Consider the following 14,498-nt stretch of genomic DNA (forward strand, 5'->3'; position numbering starts at 1 on the left):
AAGCTGTCCAGATCTTTGTGAACAACCTTCTGTCTTGGTGCTCAGACTGCAAGTCCCAATGGCTGGCTACCAAAACAGCAATTGCTGGGAAACAATTTCTCACGGAAGAATCAATCTTTCCCCAGCCCCCAACTCAGAGGAAGAGATCCATGCCAAACACAGAAGAGAGAGAAGGAAATACTTTTGACACTGCCACTCCTACCACCTAATATTTAAGCAAAGGACTAAAGAATTAAACCAGAAAACCATTTTGCTTTGCACCCTATTGGATGTATGCCAACCTGAATGCTGCTGCTGAAGTTTAATGCAATATCGCGCAGTGCCACAGGTGCTGTTTTGCCAAACACAGCCAAGAATTTAGGCAGTATGACTTCAGTTGTTTGCTTTACTCATAAATTCACAAGTCCACCAAAATCCAACAAAAATTGGTATTAGGCCTGTACAATCCATATATAAAAAGGGTTGGTTTATTGTAGTTCAAATACATAAACTGAACAATCCCAACATTTCAAAATTAAACTTTAGAAACACAAGTTTAACATTCAAAACAGGAGTATAGTTTACAAGAATTGCCCAGAGGGGAAATCCACAGTCTAATCCAGAAGTATGTAAAGATCACTTTATCGTAAATAAAAATGTGTTTATACAACCGTCCTGTTCTGCTCCAGTAACCACTGTTATTTAGCAAGTGTTTCCAACTTTGAGTAAAAACTATCAGATAAATCTTCACTTGGGCAGAGCAACCTCATTTTGCTTCTAATTCATGGATAGGGTAAGGAACAAAGCAGACCTGTGAACAAATTTAATTTGGTCTCTTAGTTCTAATTCTCCTCTCTCAGTTCTAACTCTGGCTTTAATGGATTTAGTTCCATTTACAAGGGTGAAAGCAAGCAGAGGACTGGGACTTGTGTTTCCAGAACACTGTCTTCAGTAATCAATAATTTAAGCTATCGGACAGCATTTCACCTCCTCAGCCAGGGACCGCGGGTAACCATTAGGAAGCTGGTGGCACACACGTAGTGCAAGTTCAAACCACAAGTGTGATCATCCTTCAGACTCACATGTATGACACTGCTGAGAAGAATGTCTCCAAATATCAGACATCCACACCTCATATACAGATACTGCATTGCTCTGAGATCTGAAGTTACCAAACACAGCCCACATGTTCGGATTTTGTCAGTCATGTCCCAAAGAAATTCATAAATACCTTTAGCGTGGGTTTTTTTGTTGTTGGTTTTTCCCCCCCAGAGACCATTTTACGTTCACAAATGCTGCTTCTTCCTCTGCTCCTCAGATGGTTTTGCAATATATTCACGGTAATGTATATGTATAAACCTGACAGATGGCTCATGCAAGCTTTTTGATTTAACAGATACCCTTGGCTTAAGAGTATTTCATAACTATTTTGTTGTTCGTCTTGTAGGCTCTGAAGCTGTGGGTGGTGGAGGTGGGCCTCGACGGTCCAGGTCATCTACATAGGAGACTATGAGTTTGCGTCTCTCTTCTGGTACGCAGTCAAGTACCAGATACCGCTTGTCGTTTTGTAGTATCTTCTCTACGTCTTTCAGATGCTGATCTGACTCCTGGATCAACTTTTTGGATCTGAAAGCAAGCATAAGAATTACCACCCGACAGCTGTCCAGGATGCACAGAACACACCAGGAACTCACCCTGCTCCCAGCGGCGGCTGCTGTGACCTCAGAGGAGCTGCCCTCACCATAAGGAAACACCGGTGAGTCAACGGAAAGGCAAAGCAGGGAAAGGGTACAAAGAGCTGGGTATCTTCTTAGCTAGAAAGATGCTGCTTTAGGTCAGGACTAGGCACATCAACAGTACTCTATGCACAGGAAATAAAGGCTTGTTGCCTACATTTGTGCTACATTAATTAAGCACCACGAAAGGCTTGTGTCTGGCTGTGGACATAGCCTAGTACAGCACTACACGAACTATACAAATGCTAAAACCTAGAGGGGACAAAAACCCAAAACCAGATCTGAAAGAAGCAAACACAGAATCTGGATGAAGAAGTCTCCACTACAGTCGAGCTTGACCGACTGTGCCCACAGCACCAGCTTAGAGCACTGCTACTCAGCTCGCTGGCAGCAGCCCCACCTCAACCCAGAAACCCAGCACACTACAATGCTGACAGCAAAGGAACCATCTGGGTCGTTGGGTTCTGAAGACCTTAATTTCATTTTCTCTTTTTTAAGTGAACTCCCATTTCTGATAGGAAACATGTTTTGGTCCATACTCAAAGACTCTGTATCAGCCAACTGCTTTGTAAATCTATCCACCTGCAAGGCACACCCTTTCAACGAAATCCTCCCTCCCACAGAAACCAGGCAAATTATGATTTTTGTAAATAAAATTTCAATAGAGCAAATATTTCTTTGCTGTCTACTCCAAAGTCCTTAAACAGAGTCCTCATTCCAGTACTGATCCCTCCTGAGTGTAAACCAAGGACTAATACAAACATGAAAGATGGCTGTCGCCACAAAATAAATTTAATGCCTGACAGCTCAAAGTAGTATTCACAGAATACCATCCCAAAGCCAAAAAGAACCTCACACCTGTGCTAGTCTCATTTTCATTACTTGTTGGCCAGCAGCAGCAATGTCAAAACAAAGCAGAAAGAGGTCTCCAGCTGCCGCAGACTTTTCTTCTTTTTTTTGATAGGTTATGAAAGGTTATAAATGTGTAAAACTCAGACATCAACTTATGATAGGAAAAAAAAATACATCAGTTTGTTGCCATTAACATGGAAAAGCACAATAAAAAGAGGACTCCCTTGTTGACATTATGGTACACACCTGTATGTTATAAATTTGGTCTCTTTCAATAGTGTTCGGAAGTCGGCTTTGGCAGTAATGTATTTGTCTCTAATGTATTCCTCAAACTCCCTTTGTTTTTTCTGAAATAAAAAAGGTAAGCTTAAAACACTGAATGCAGATTAAGTATCCAACATACTGAACCTAAGCAACAATTACATGTTAATGACATTTTTCCTCATCTTTTACCTTTTTACTTTTAAAAAGATCTTATTCAAACAGTAATACCACTGTTCACATAAAGCGGAAACCATTTCAGCAGCTCCTACCTTCCCTCCTCTGTACCCTGCACTATACTCAGTTAGCCACAGTGATGCAAACCACTTACCCTGTCACTTGAAGAAAATTTAATGCACCTTGGATCTTCTTTAATGATTTTTTTCACTTCTTTCCATGTTGATGTTAAAGTTATCTTTCAAAAGAAGCAAAAATAGTTAAATTAAAAGAAAATTAGATTCTAAGAATACAGAATGTAAATATTACTACATCTGAAGCTTTTAACTATCTCCCAAGTCTGCTAACAAAGTTGTTGCTGTTTTTAAGTGTAGTATAGATAATCAAAACCCAACTATGTTTGTCTTTTTTAATTAGTTGATTTTCTTTTCTTTATTATTTTGAGATGGCATTTTCAGATCAACATCCTCACAAATATAACTTACACCCCAAAGTCTTTTTCTGGTATCGTATATGAATATGTTGTTTAAAATTACCTGCAGAGAGCTTGCTTGAGAGTTACATGTCTGTCATCTTAGTCTAGCACACCGAAAGTCTGCCTAATATTCTGAGGACTTTTAACTAATGCATTAAAAAAATGAGGTAAAATCTTTTGGGTTAAAAGAAAGCTGACTGAAATTGGCATGTAACTAAAAAAGAGCAAGACTCACTAAAACCCCACAATACACAAAGCAGATGATAGATTTCCAGAGTATTAAACAGAATACAAGTTCAGATTCAGTAGCACAAGATAAAGCAGAACATCAAAACAGATTAAGACAAACACACTAGATATCTGAAAGAGCAAGATGCCATATTATAAAGAGCATCAAATAATTCAGTGTTGAAGACAAGTAACGTCCTGCAGGAGATAAAAAGATCACTGATTAGAAGTTTAAATGCAAATTAACTGTATGTTAAACTAAAATAACACTCAAGATAAACAGGTAAGGAAACTCAATGCACAAATTTTGTTATGAAGAAGAAAAGACAGCAGTGAAGCAAAGGGGCCCTGGAAATAAAAATAAACAAATCAGAATGTTTGATGGAAAACCAGAAAAAGACAAATCTCTTTGAATATATACAACTCTTACTGCTGAAGTTTCATCCAGAAGTTGCCTAAAGTGTTCCCTCTTCTTTTTGGTAAGTGCTTCAATGTGTTCATTAAAGAGCTTCTCCTTCTCTTCTCTTTCTAGCAAGGAGCCAGATTCCCATCGATGATCTTTGCGTAGAGTCCTCCTGGTATCGGACCATGACACATCTGAAGAACGCACCTGAGCCAAAAGATGATTTTTTTAAATAATTTTTTCTACAGTTTACTCATACTTTTTATGTACTACTTAGTATTGTTTTTTTGGGTTTGGTTGTGGTTTATTTTGGTGAGGTTTTTTTAATAATTTTTCTTGTTTTAAGTTAGGGTTCAACTTGAAAAAAAAAACCAAAACAAACCACCAACCAAAAACCAAGCTGTTTTTAAGTTAAAAAGACTGTAGTAGCTTCCCCACAAATATTAAACAGGCAGCGGCAGAAGGAATTACTTTGCATCAGTTCAAATGCAGATGGAGATACCCCACTGACTTGGTTGAGTACTTTCTCAAAAAGAAAAATCCAGCGCGCTCTTCTATGCATAACATACTATATTAGCTGTGAGTGGTCAGGAAAGGCAGCCTCAGAGATAATTATTTCCAAAGAAACACTAGGAACTTTGCAGTGCTGTGCTTCTAGCCCAGAGAGCATCCTCAAGGAGCTGTGGCTTTCTTTACTAGCTATACCACCAGGCCAGAGTGATGAGCCACTTAAGTCCTGCCCTCTTATAAAGAATTCACTGCTGCAACGTGGAGCCGAGCACTAGTAACACATTTGTATTTCATATCTTACACCAGGGAGCAAGGGCATAGTACACACAGAAGCGAAAACTTATTTTGCTAATACTGTCCCCTTAATAGGACATTGGCCATACAGGAAACGCTCTCTCACCGATCAGCCTGACCAGCAGAACAAAGTAAACACACAACCTAAGCACAGAAACGGTAAGACAAAGTTGCTGCGTTTGGAGCATGGAGAGACAACGCACAAATAAGGGGACTCTTCCTAATGCTCAACTTTATATAGTTTTCCAACAGACGTACCAAAATTTACAGTAGCGTGACCGAAAATCTGCCATCGCCCGTGAGACTCCAGAGACAGAGAGCAGGAATAATGCTATCCACTAACTCCCTGGGCAAGATGCCTTAACATGAACGCCAAAGGCAAAGCATTCTCTTCCCACCAATGCAGAACTCCCAGCAGCGAGGGGAGGGCAGTGGGGAGAAGACAACAGGATTCTATTGCTACATAAACTTAATCACATATGCCAAAAAACTGTTACGTAGTACAATAATTGGAAGAAGAACGCACGGAGAAGCTGAGAAAGCCTGTCCATATCTCACCATGTCAGACAGAAGCGCTTTGAAGTTTTGTATAGCTTCTTCCCGTTTGTGCTGCTCACGTTCTCTATCAATTTCCTTGGTTTGCTCCGAACGAGCTTTCTGGACTTCCCTTTCCCGTTCACGCAAACTTGCCTCAATGCGAGCTTGTCTTTCCAGCTCCTTTTCTTTTTCAGAATCTAAGTTCTGAAATGTAAGAACAAATTTTTCTCAATAAGAACAATACAACACCTTTCATATTTTCATCAGACAGGTAAGTAAATTAAAGGGTTACCAAACTAAAGGCACCTTGGAACAGAATACTTCAAAAGTGATTTGAGATCTATGGATTAGAAAACAGGTTTTGCGTGGGGGAAAAGATGTTTGCTCACAACACTGATCACAGAACAACTATTCCTCACGAGCACATTGTTTGTGTACACTGACAAACTCCAAATACAAGGGGGAGAGGGGGAGAGCAGTAAAACTGGGCTAACATAGTGATACATTCTCAGATATTAATCACCTGGAAGAGAAAAGAATCCTGGATTAAGACAGAACCACCAGTGAAGGAACTATGTATAAGCCATCTATATCCCTGAAGGAAATTTTTATATCAGCTGAGCTTAACAGCAAAGGAAACTGCCCACCCTGGTAGGTAATCAATATGGTACCCATCTTCTGGACTTTTACAGCCATTTTTACAACCAACAGCTTCACAGGAGTCTCTGCCTTTCTTGCTCTGCTGGATAAATTCTCCCAATTACCATGTGTGTGTATGCACACGTATACCATGAACACCTGCAACAGCAGCACCACCAGAACTCGTAAGTTTCAAGCTGTCATTCTGGGGTACTTCTACAAATAACTACAGTATAGAATTCTCTTTAGTATTGAACTAAAGCATATATTCTAGTTAGTAACTTCACATGTTAACAGAATGTGACCAAAGAACATCCGAAGTTATACTTTTGGATGCACCATGCATACCTTAGCTATTTTTTCTATGTACTGTTTGAAAAGATCTTCCCTCTGTGAAGAGCTATCCACTGCTTTGTAACGGGGGTCAGTCTCTACTTTGTCCTTCACTTTGCTCCAGCGAGACTGACTGTCCAGGTGGTGATTAGCCAGTAGTTCAAAGAAGTCCATTTTGATCTGTTTTACAGACAAAACCAGAAAGACAATACTTGAGAAAAATAGTCTGATACCCAACAGTTTGCTCTTACGAAAAAAGGAGTCAACTTACCTCCAACAGAGGGAAGCATATTAATATTACATACCATTACAATTTAGAGAAATCACTAAAACTCTGAATTTAGGCATAACCACATCTAAAATTCACTTCCCCTTGGGACAATTTTGCTAAAGCAGATAAATTAAGAACATCTGCTACATCTAAGACGAACTATATTATTTAGAAAATTATTCACCAATAGTTTTTATTAATTTACTCCAATTTAAGCTTATTTTTTGAGCTTTTATATATATATACATCAAAGTAACAAGTTACTGATTCTACATTATAGCATTTTGCATATCAATACCATAGAAGCTATGCAGTTTTAAACAAGGCTCTAGACAAATCAATGAATATTTATGGATTCATCCTGCAAGTGTACAATGAACAGAGGTAAATACTTGGATCTGCTGATAAAGAGCAATATCTTAAGATGGATCTAACCAATAAAGAATTACCCATGTGTGATAATTAAGTAAATTATATTTAAGACTGATATGCACATTTATATAAAAGTTTAAGAAAATGTAGTCTACTTTGTCAATTGGAAATGACGTGTCAGCACTCTGTCCATAACAGCCATCACAAAGGGCTGGCAGAGGATCAATCATGTTAGGTTTTTTTTATTTTGAGACAACTACCAACATGCTTTCATCCAAACTCCCAGAACCAGCAGCTGCAAGAGCAACTACTATGCCTTTATCTTTTTTTTTTTTTTTTTTTTTTTTCCTGGGGTAGACAATGTCCCTGTTCCTGCTGCACTTTAGGTCCTAGGTATTTCCTCCTTCATATTTCTACCACTTTACGCCTTAGAAGTCTGGTCTGGCATTTAAGCCTCCATTTCTCTGAAGCAGAGAGGCGAGGGCTGGTTCACCTCACTCGCCAAGTGCCAGGGAATGACCCCAGGGACTCCACAGGCAAGGCCAAGCATGCTGCCTTCGCAGCATTCCAAACCCTGCTGGTCTGCAAAACGAAAATCCCTCTTTATGGCACACTAATTCAAAACGCCAAAAACCTAGGAGAAGGGATGACCATTCATTTTTTGCTACTTCTCTCTCCTCTTCATCCCTTTAAAAAAAGAAAACCACCAAAAGCAGTTTAGCTGCAAAACACGGAGGTTCATACGGGAAGCGAGCAGAGGGACAGGCGAACAAACTCTGGCTTGCCAGAGAACTGTCACACCCTGGTTCTCTAAAAATGTGGTTTGTTGCAGAATGCAAGAATGAAATGAAGATCAGAACCAACATTCTGCAGCCTTGCCCACCAATAATTTTAGTTCTTCACAACATTAACACATAAACATAAAAGGCTTTATAGGCTTTTTTCTTTACTATCTCAGCGGAGATACTAATATAGTAAGCAAGCAGAGATTAGAAAACAACTGGTTAGTGCCAGTGGGAAGCTGCTCTAGATCTACAGCACTATCACTTTTTCTTAAAGTAGATGAATAAAATGCTAAGCAAACCGTTTATTCATTGTAATATTAAGAATGTTGTTTCAAAACATCTTAAAACATGCATGCAGTATCAAAAATATGAAGCTTTCTAAGCCATGGCATTAGAAATATTGGTTAAAAATTAAAAAATTCCCAGACATTACTACAGAAGTCTATAAAGTAAGGGTATTTCAAAGTTTCTGCACAAATCATATATATGTATGTATCTATTCCACAGGATGAAGCCTGCATACCCACAACACTGCTGGAAGCACCGTGCTACCTGCTGCAACACCAAACCAGACCCAAGACCACCACCACGATCTGCAGGAAGATGCTCCTGCCAGAGCCACCAGCAACACCCTGCCTGGTGCGCCTCCCTCCCCCTGGGCTCCTGCACTGCTGGAAGGAGGTGCCAGAGGGATCCACTGCTTCACCAGCAGCTGACCTAGCAGAAAACCAGGAGGGTACAGCCAATTCCCTCCTGAGAAAAACAAATGACATCTCCAAACCTTTAATGCTCTTAGAGCATGGGTTTAACTTCAGTCATCTGCAACACAAAGCACAAGTATTGCAATTTGGTTTTCAATTAAAAAAAAAAAAAAAAAAAAAAAAAGCAAAAAGGTCTCAAAAAATGGAGTCAAAAACATCTTACCAAGGAATAATCTTTTAAGACCGTAGCACTATGACACTGCAAGTTAGGTATAGCTATACGAAGTAACTAGCTCCACTGAGCAGACTATTAAGCAAGGAAACTGTTAAGAGGTCTTGATACAGGACAGATGAGACAGCCATCAGCACAGTGGGCTGCAGCATGTTTGCAGCTGAATATTTCATTAAGTCTATGTAAAACGGGACATCAGGCTCATCGGCTGGCATGGCTCATCTCAAGGACATGGAACAAGGTGGCGTCCTTGCAGCCTGGTCGACACTGCCAGCTCATAGTCCCTTCCCCGGTATCCTCAAACCCACGTGTACCTCCTCAGGTCTGTCACCTGAAGTATTAGCATTGTACTTACTAAGTAAAATTAGCTACGTGAATAAAAACAACCATCTGGGAAGCTGGCTACTCTATCACCATCCGATAGGCCATAACTCAATGAAGCAAAATCAAAAACATTATATAATTTAACACCCTTACATTAAAGATTTCTGTAAAGTTGATCTTCCTTAAATAAAGATTTTTGGACTTTTAAAACAGACTGAGAAAGCTTCAGGTTAAATGCCTTAAATTTTCTTTTATGTTTTAAGCACTTTCAAAATCAAAGGAAAATAAGACTGAAAGTATTTCAGGAGTATTTAGAAGTCTTTTTTTTTTTTTTTTTTTTTTTTTTTTTTGGCAGTTAACACATTGCAGGTACAACTCTCATCACTTCACAAGGAAAAAAACTAAAAAAATGTAAAGTACCGGAACTGCGGGAGGCTAAAGTCACCACACAGAGATACCAATTCTTTCCTCACTAGGGAATCCCATAATATTTGCGTGTCAGTGATTGACAGCTGTCAGACTGAACTGATTGACAGGCCGCACAGCACATAACTGTAAAGTCTATCCACTTGTTATAAAACAGAATACATAAAATGGTTACAAAAGGCTTTTGGAGAAAAAACATTATTTCAAAAGCAAACAAACACAATCTCTCCTTCTAAATTTTCAACTTTAGATCATGCAACAACAAAGCAAATATTTACTTTTTTTAAAGTCTTTAACTACACTATTAAGCTGCAAGAATGCTTTAAAATTCCATATTCATAATCGAAATGCAGTATGTAAGTCTTAATTTTGAACTACATCAGTTCTTCTCTGAAATCACATTTATTGAAAATATCAGCAATAAGTCAACATTTGAAAAAAACTGAATACAGAATCTAATTAGACCAGAGTACCTAGATTAAAAAAAATATGCAAAACTTTATTAATAACGAAATTGTCCTACACCCAACCTGTTATTCAGCATTTTTCTCTTCTTTATGCATTCTCAATAGGTGAAATTTGCAATAACTTAATACTACAAAATAAACATTGCAGACTTCAAAATGTCAAACATGATTAGGCTTTAGAGGTTATTTTCTCCATTCACACAACACACAGGGACATTTAAGTAAGTGGCTGCATATTTTGATGGTAATGTCTGATGCCACCTCCATAGCAGCCTGTTTCCCCAGCAGTGAAAGCCTGCTCCCTGCTATTGACAATACGGTCAAGTGACATTTGGAATTCATTAATCTTTAATAGCTGACCTTTAATTCTAATAAGCAGCAGTTTATACATAAGATATATTTACTGAAAGATTAAAAAGTCACTAAAGTGCTAGCTTTTAGATGGAAAGAGAAGATAAGGAAGCTGTTTGAAATCTAAACCGAGTATCCTGCAGAGAATTTCAAATTCTTACTGCCTCCACTGGAGAACAGAGAGGTAGGTAGTAGCCAGATCTGGGGTTTCCAGCCAAACAGGACAAGAATCTTTTTCCTTTTAATGTTTCACGATAATATAACTTTAAAAGAAATACATAGTAATCAGGCACTATTCCAGTTAAAAATATAATGTTACTTATAATGCTTAGGTAAAGGAAAAAAAAGTGTCATTATTTAAGTAAACTCAGCTTCACAAATAAATGTAAAGTTGAATTCTACATACTCTAAAAGTCAGTGTACCTGCAAACTTAAAAACGATCAGTTCAGAAGGACCAAAGGGACACCTGTGAAGTGTCTGCAGTCTAAAACCTCTACGGAAAGAGAAGGACTGTGTCTCAGAGAATGCTTGCTGGAAACCAAGCACTGGCTTTGTCCCACCTCACTCAGACTCGCACCATTCACACTGCTGGAACTAAAAAAAGTCACCTTACCTTCTCACCTCTGGTCTTCGAATCTTCTTTTTCCTTCTTTCTTGCCGCTGTGATAAACTCATTAAACAAGGCCTCTCGATCTTTCATCTTTTCAATTGCCTTGAATCTCGAGTCTTTAGCATGCTTGGCTGCAAATTCACTAAAAGTAGTTCTGCAACAAAATGGCAAGTGAACTCATTTGGCAGAGCTGTCTTTGCTGGGAAGCAGGTTCAGCAGAGAAATATTTCTTCTGCTAGAGTACATGCCAAAGCACAATTTAAAAAAAAGAAGACAACATCCTATGGTCTCACTATAGAGATGCTTGATCAATGAACTATATAGAAAGGAGTCAGGTTTAGGCACACACGTGAAAGGTACTGTTAGAGATTACAGGGGTTGGTCGGTTGGTTTGTTTGAATACAGCTATCTGCAGAAAGTGCAGGTGTAGGAAGAGAGCCTACAATGCAACCCAAGAAGAAATAAAAAAACCCCTCAGTTGTCTACAAAAATCTTCATGACTGGGTTAACAGTTCAGCCACCAGTCTGTCCAGGTTATTTCACAGCTGTGAAACTGAAGATTTTATGTGCATTCACTTGCAGCCAAACCATGCTAAGAGTTCACCAAGAAAATCACCTTTTGGTATGAGTCACAAAAGACACTGGCTGAATCGATTTTTCCTTCTACAGTGAACACTGCATTGCCTCATCTTCAAACACAGAGCTGAAATATTTTAAGCACCATGGGCAGATGCAGCCACACTGGGCTTTCAACCCATTATCTCCATAGCATTTCCCTGACCGTTCTCTCACCTCCAGGGCCAGATTCCAATCTGTGCAGTAGATATAGTACTGCCACTTACCTCGAAAAAAACCACTACTGTGCTTTTTCCAAGCTCTGATGCAAATCTGGCCCCAAGAATACGTGAGACACTTATAATCATACGAATGTTTTCATCACAGCATGGAAATAATTAGACTTGGAAAATCCAGCCTACTGTTGCTGTAGGGTAAATTGAAACAAGAAGATAATTTGGTAGCTTATTCAAAAAGATTAGAAAGTGAATGTATGTACAGCTATATTGAAGAACAAGAGTTGTTTAAGTGAAGTGGAACACAAACTCTTGAGCATGTTGGACTGAGATGATAAAAAACACAGTCTGGCACTCACAGAAGTACAGCAATATCTTTAGACAAACACTGAAACCAGAAGACAAAGGATAAGATTAAACAAGACAGTATTTCAGCTGGAACTCTCTTTCCCACCCCAACCCATAATCAGACAAGAGTCAGTCCCAATATGTCACGCCAGAGATACCTTGGAAGCTGAGGACACCAAGGCTAACATAATAGTCCATGTTAGTCTCCAAATTGTATGTTAAACTTATTACTGATGAACATTTTCTTAAAACATTTCCATGCCTCCATTCTTCCCAGCCTACTACTGTCGAAACTGTTACCCTTATAAAGTGAGCAGACAGGTGTTTTAAGTTATTAATCAGATTTGATGTAATTTAGAAGTTAAGATAACACTGGCTTCCACCAGATTTCCAAAATGGGTCACTGAAAAAAAAATTAAGCTTAACAAATGAGTTGTTACTTCGCTGTAAAAGAATTAACGCCAGATAAGCCAAGAGATGCTGAAAGAGAATGATTTAGAGCTCATCTGGTGACATAAGCACGTTTCATGAACTCTGTGCGAGAAGCCTGTGAAACAAACAATTCTAGCAGTAGAGTCTGGAACGTTAGCACATTCGCTGTCCTCACCTCACTATTATCACTGCAGGTAGGTCTGACTGTGAGGGGTACATAGTAATTTCTATATTAAAGCAACCCAAACATTCTACCATATTACTATTAACATACTTTGTAACCAGAAAAACATCCCTTCAGCCCCCTTCAAACCGAAGAAATCTCCCTAGTACCTCTCAGAGACTACTAATACTCTTGAGAAGAAACAGGGTTATTGAAGAAAACTTGTGGTGGATCATGAGGCTTTTCTCACAATCTGGACAGCATGCTGGAGACTTCTTCAAAATGCTTTAAAGTATGTAAATAGTTATAAATCACAAGCTCTATCATTTCATGGGTTAGGCGAATGCAAGCAGGCAAAAGAAGATTTCAACAATATCTGATGGTTCCTCTCTGCCCATTTTGAAAGAGGTTAATCTACCTAATACCACCCAACATAATTCATTCTAATACAGCTTATGATATGAACTAGAAAGAAGCTCCTACCTTGGATTAATCTTTGCTTCTTCCATCATTTTCTTGAAATCCTCCTTGGCTTGCATTATTTTGTTTTTCTTCTCCTTGCGCTCTTCTTCTGCTCGGGTTTTCACATACTGATCAAATACCTACAGAAACACCAGTCACCGACATAAAACACAAACCTGAAACCAATAAGCTCTAGGCAAGAGGGAGGAAAAATCCCATTTCTTTCCTTTTCTCCTATTTCCTTTCCTTTCAGCAGAGAGCCAACACAAACAAGGCAGAAAGAAGGGTTAGGGACTCTTTGCATTTGAATATGCAAATTACTCCAATCTCTGAACGTATAGTGTACTGTATCATAACCTGAAACCTATGAAGAAGTTTCTTACACATTTGTGTTATGTTAAAATTTTTCTGGGTTGTATGCTTAGGACCGCAGACACCTCATGTAGTCTTCAAGTTTTCCATTTGCCTACATCCATTTGAAGAAAAGCTTCTGGAGGGAGAACTTGCTTAACAATAAATATGTGCTTTAGCCCACCCACCCCTTTTTTATTAAAAAATAGTTTATTCATTGTGCCAATATTTTGAAGAGATACTGATGATTATCATAGTTATGTTTAGGTTTTGTGAGCTAGGTAAGCAACAATTTCACTGTGTTAAAATATTAGATCTTCCAACCACAGGAAAAATAAAAACTAGAAACTCACTTCTTTTCTTGCTGGCTTCTTCCATTTCCGGACAAACCCTAATTATAACAAAAATCCCTTGCAACACTGATTAGTCTGGAAGGTCAGGAAGAACAAAAATAGCAGACTGAGGATTTAGATAAAGCCTGTAGTAGCTGTGTCTAGATGGGGAGTAAATCTGACTTCTCTTTTACCTGTTTCCTTTCTTTTGGGTTGAGAAGTAAGTAACGAGGATCAAAAACTATCTTGTGTAGCTCTTTCTCCCATGTTGAAAAAGCAGAGACCTTCAATTAAAAAAAAAAAAGTCAGATTTTAACTAACAATTAAGTTTCCTCAAATATACAGAAGTTGTACAGTTTTGCTTGAAAACTACAGGACATCTGATGGAGAGGGGAACAAACTCATTCTGAAGCTTTCATCGCTAATAGATGATGGAGGCTGCCATACCAAGTTTCAACACTAATTGGCTGTGAACATTAAATAGTAACACACATGTAATTACTACTATGTATGACAATTAGGGTAAAAAAAAGTACATCAGAAGAAAGCCTTGAGATTCTATGTTCTCATATCCCATGCCTGCTTTACACTTTTTCTAAGTGTTATGAGTGTAAACAGTTCTGCTACAAAAGAAACAGATTTAAACACATTTGAG

At 38.6% G+C, this 14,498-nt stretch overlaps 1 protein-coding gene across 6 annotated transcripts in view; it reads right to left on the bottom strand.

Moving 5' to 3' along the window:
- Window positions 1–445: 445 nt before the first annotated feature.
- The window catches only part of TCERG1 (transcription elongation regulator 1), a 34,936-nt gene continuing 20,883 nt past the window's right edge, over window positions 446–14,498 (bottom strand). For all 6 annotated transcript variants that reach the window (XM_080400629.1, XM_080400628.1, XM_080400630.1 and 3 more), the window contains 9 exons: window positions 14,038–14,127; window positions 13,182–13,300; window positions 10,968–11,118; window positions 6,440–6,604; window positions 5,474–5,656; window positions 4,139–4,318; window positions 3,160–3,243; window positions 2,814–2,914; window positions 446–1,605 (listed from right to left, as the gene is read on the bottom strand). In XM_080400629.1, the coding sequence (XP_080256755.1) occupies window positions 1,404–1,605; window positions 2,814–2,914; window positions 3,160–3,243; window positions 4,139–4,318; window positions 5,474–5,656; window positions 6,440–6,604; window positions 10,968–11,118; window positions 13,182–13,300; window positions 14,038–14,127 (1,275 nt within the window). In that variant the 3' untranslated portion in view covers window positions 446–1,403. The remainder of the gene's footprint in view (window positions 1,606–2,813; window positions 2,915–3,159; window positions 3,244–4,138; window positions 4,319–5,473; window positions 5,657–6,439; window positions 6,605–10,967; window positions 11,119–13,181; window positions 13,301–14,037; window positions 14,128–14,498) is intronic.

This window comes from Falco punctatus (assembly GCF_963210335.1).
Source record: "Falco punctatus genome assembly, chromosome: 8".
In the NCBI taxonomy this organism is placed as follows: Eukaryota; Metazoa; Chordata; class Aves; order Falconiformes; family Falconidae; genus Falco; species Falco punctatus.